A 1,918-nucleotide genomic window follows, 5' to 3' on the forward strand; every position below is an offset into this window, starting at 1 on the left:
ACCCCGTCGAGAGAGAGAGACGACCGTCATTAAAACTAATTAATAATTATGCATGAATGTTTTACCCCGAAATCATTACGTAAGCTATTGCGTGCCAAGTATTGCGCGCAAAAGTAGGCGCGTGAATTGTATCGTCATGCTATTACACAGAGCAGATATAACGGATGTAAGTCACGTCGGGTCGCTTCATGCGCAAATGTCACTTTAAAGAGTCTCGGACGTTAGAAATTCTATCGCTGATGTGATAGAAAACGAGTGTCATGCTTATGCGATCGATAGTATAGCGATAAGAGAATGTTACGACGCGTTCGGAACTTTTGATCGATGAGGATTGTAAGCATGTTTTGAAATAGCAGGATTTATGCAATAAATACGAAATTCTGAGATCTCTCAGTAATAAGACTTACTTAGAACTCATTTGTCTTTCTCATTTCTCTTTCTATATATCATTATCCTGTCTAGGATAGATTAAGACTTGATTAATCGCAGCTTACGTCATTGATGGATAACAACTTGGAGAAAACTATATGATTTCTTATAAAACAGGTGTTCGACAGGGGTTGGCACAAGGTAAACTTCGGGGTGTTCAAGGATAAATTAGTCCTTAACGTCGACTGTGAATTCGTTGGTGTGGAAGATTTAAAACCACGCGGTTCGATTAAAGTCGACGGAGATCTGTCGATAGCTAAAATAAACAATAGTAAAATTACTGTGCCGGTAAGACTCCATTATAATTCATCAAATTTGCATGCGAAGCTTAATTTTCATGTCGTATCAGATTTGCATTTACACTACTTAATTTATCAGTTTTATTTTTTTAATAATTTAATTAATAATTAATTTTTGAACTAATTTCGAATTATCTTTAAAAGTAGACTTATAAGCATGTACATCTAACATTCACGAATTGCATCGCTATTAATGTCACTGCGAGGAATGCGCTTTTCTAGAAATAAAATTACGTGTGACCATTACAATTAAATAACCCACTACTTAATTAACAGCTTCGTACAGAACGAGTCTGAAACATTGTATCGCCAAGTAGGACAAGCTGAATTTAATATTAGAGTCTTGGCTTATATCCAGAATGCATATGAAATGTTAAAATTCCAACAAGAGTTGAAATATTATTATACATATACGAAAAAAATATAAGAAGGTACATTTCATAAAACATTATGTACGATGTCCTAAGATTATAAATATATTATTATATTATTTGTATTATCTTCAGATTGACTTGCAATGGATGGTTTTAACTTGTGATCCAACGAGAGACGAGAGAGAAACGTGTAAAGAGCTATCGGTAAGATTTACATATCAGTAAACTTTGACAATTTTTGACAAGATTTGACTAGTGTAATATATACGTGACCGTAGAAAACCGTAGAAGCCGCTCTGTTTCAAATTAAACCCACCTGCAATACAATCTGTCCGCAAGGACCACCTGGATTTAATGGTTCCAATGTAAGTCTTTGCTTTGTTTTACATTTATTAAATATTTATATCATAAGCTAATTTCCAGCTAGTTTTCAAAATTTTGATTATTTATGAAATTAATCATAATCTAAGATGAATTGTACATCTTTTTTAATTAATAAATTTCTTCAGACTCAAATGAAATAAATCAATGTTGAATTATGCCAATATGAGAGCCGACACATCATTTTTATTTATTAAATGTTGCGATAATTAAAATAAAATGAATGAATTTTTTGTTTTCTTAATAAATTCCGAAGTTGATAAAGAAAATTATATCAGGGATTTCCCGGTCCACCTGGACCACCCGGAGCACCGGGGCCAATTGGTATGTTAGGTTCAACTGGATTTCCAGGGCAACCGGGGCCGCCGGGTGAACAAGGAAGGACAGTATGTTTTCCTTATTTATTTTGAAAATTATAATATAATAATATAATAA

The 1,918-nt window shown here is 33.4% G+C and overlaps 1 protein-coding gene across 1 annotated transcript in view; it reads left to right on the plus strand.

Annotated features, from left to right (window-relative positions):
* Window positions 1-1,918, plus strand: part of LOC108685010 (collagen alpha-1(I) chain-like) — an 11,746-nt gene that overhangs the window by 1,860 nt on the left and 7,968 nt on the right. Inside the window, exons 4-7 of the mRNA XM_018189608.1 lie at window positions 547-717; window positions 1,235-1,306; window positions 1,381-1,467; window positions 1,762-1,869. Of these exons, the coding sequence (XP_018045097.1) occupies window positions 547-717; window positions 1,235-1,306; window positions 1,381-1,467; window positions 1,762-1,869 (438 nt within the window). The remainder of the gene's footprint in view (window positions 1-546; window positions 718-1,234; window positions 1,307-1,380; window positions 1,468-1,761; window positions 1,870-1,918) is intronic.

Source organism: Atta colombica, unplaced genomic scaffold (genome assembly GCF_001594045.1).
Source record: "Atta colombica isolate Treedump-2 unplaced genomic scaffold, Acol1.0 scaffold142, whole genome shotgun sequence".
In the NCBI taxonomy this organism is placed as follows: domain Eukaryota; kingdom Metazoa; phylum Arthropoda; class Insecta; order Hymenoptera; family Formicidae; genus Atta; species Atta colombica.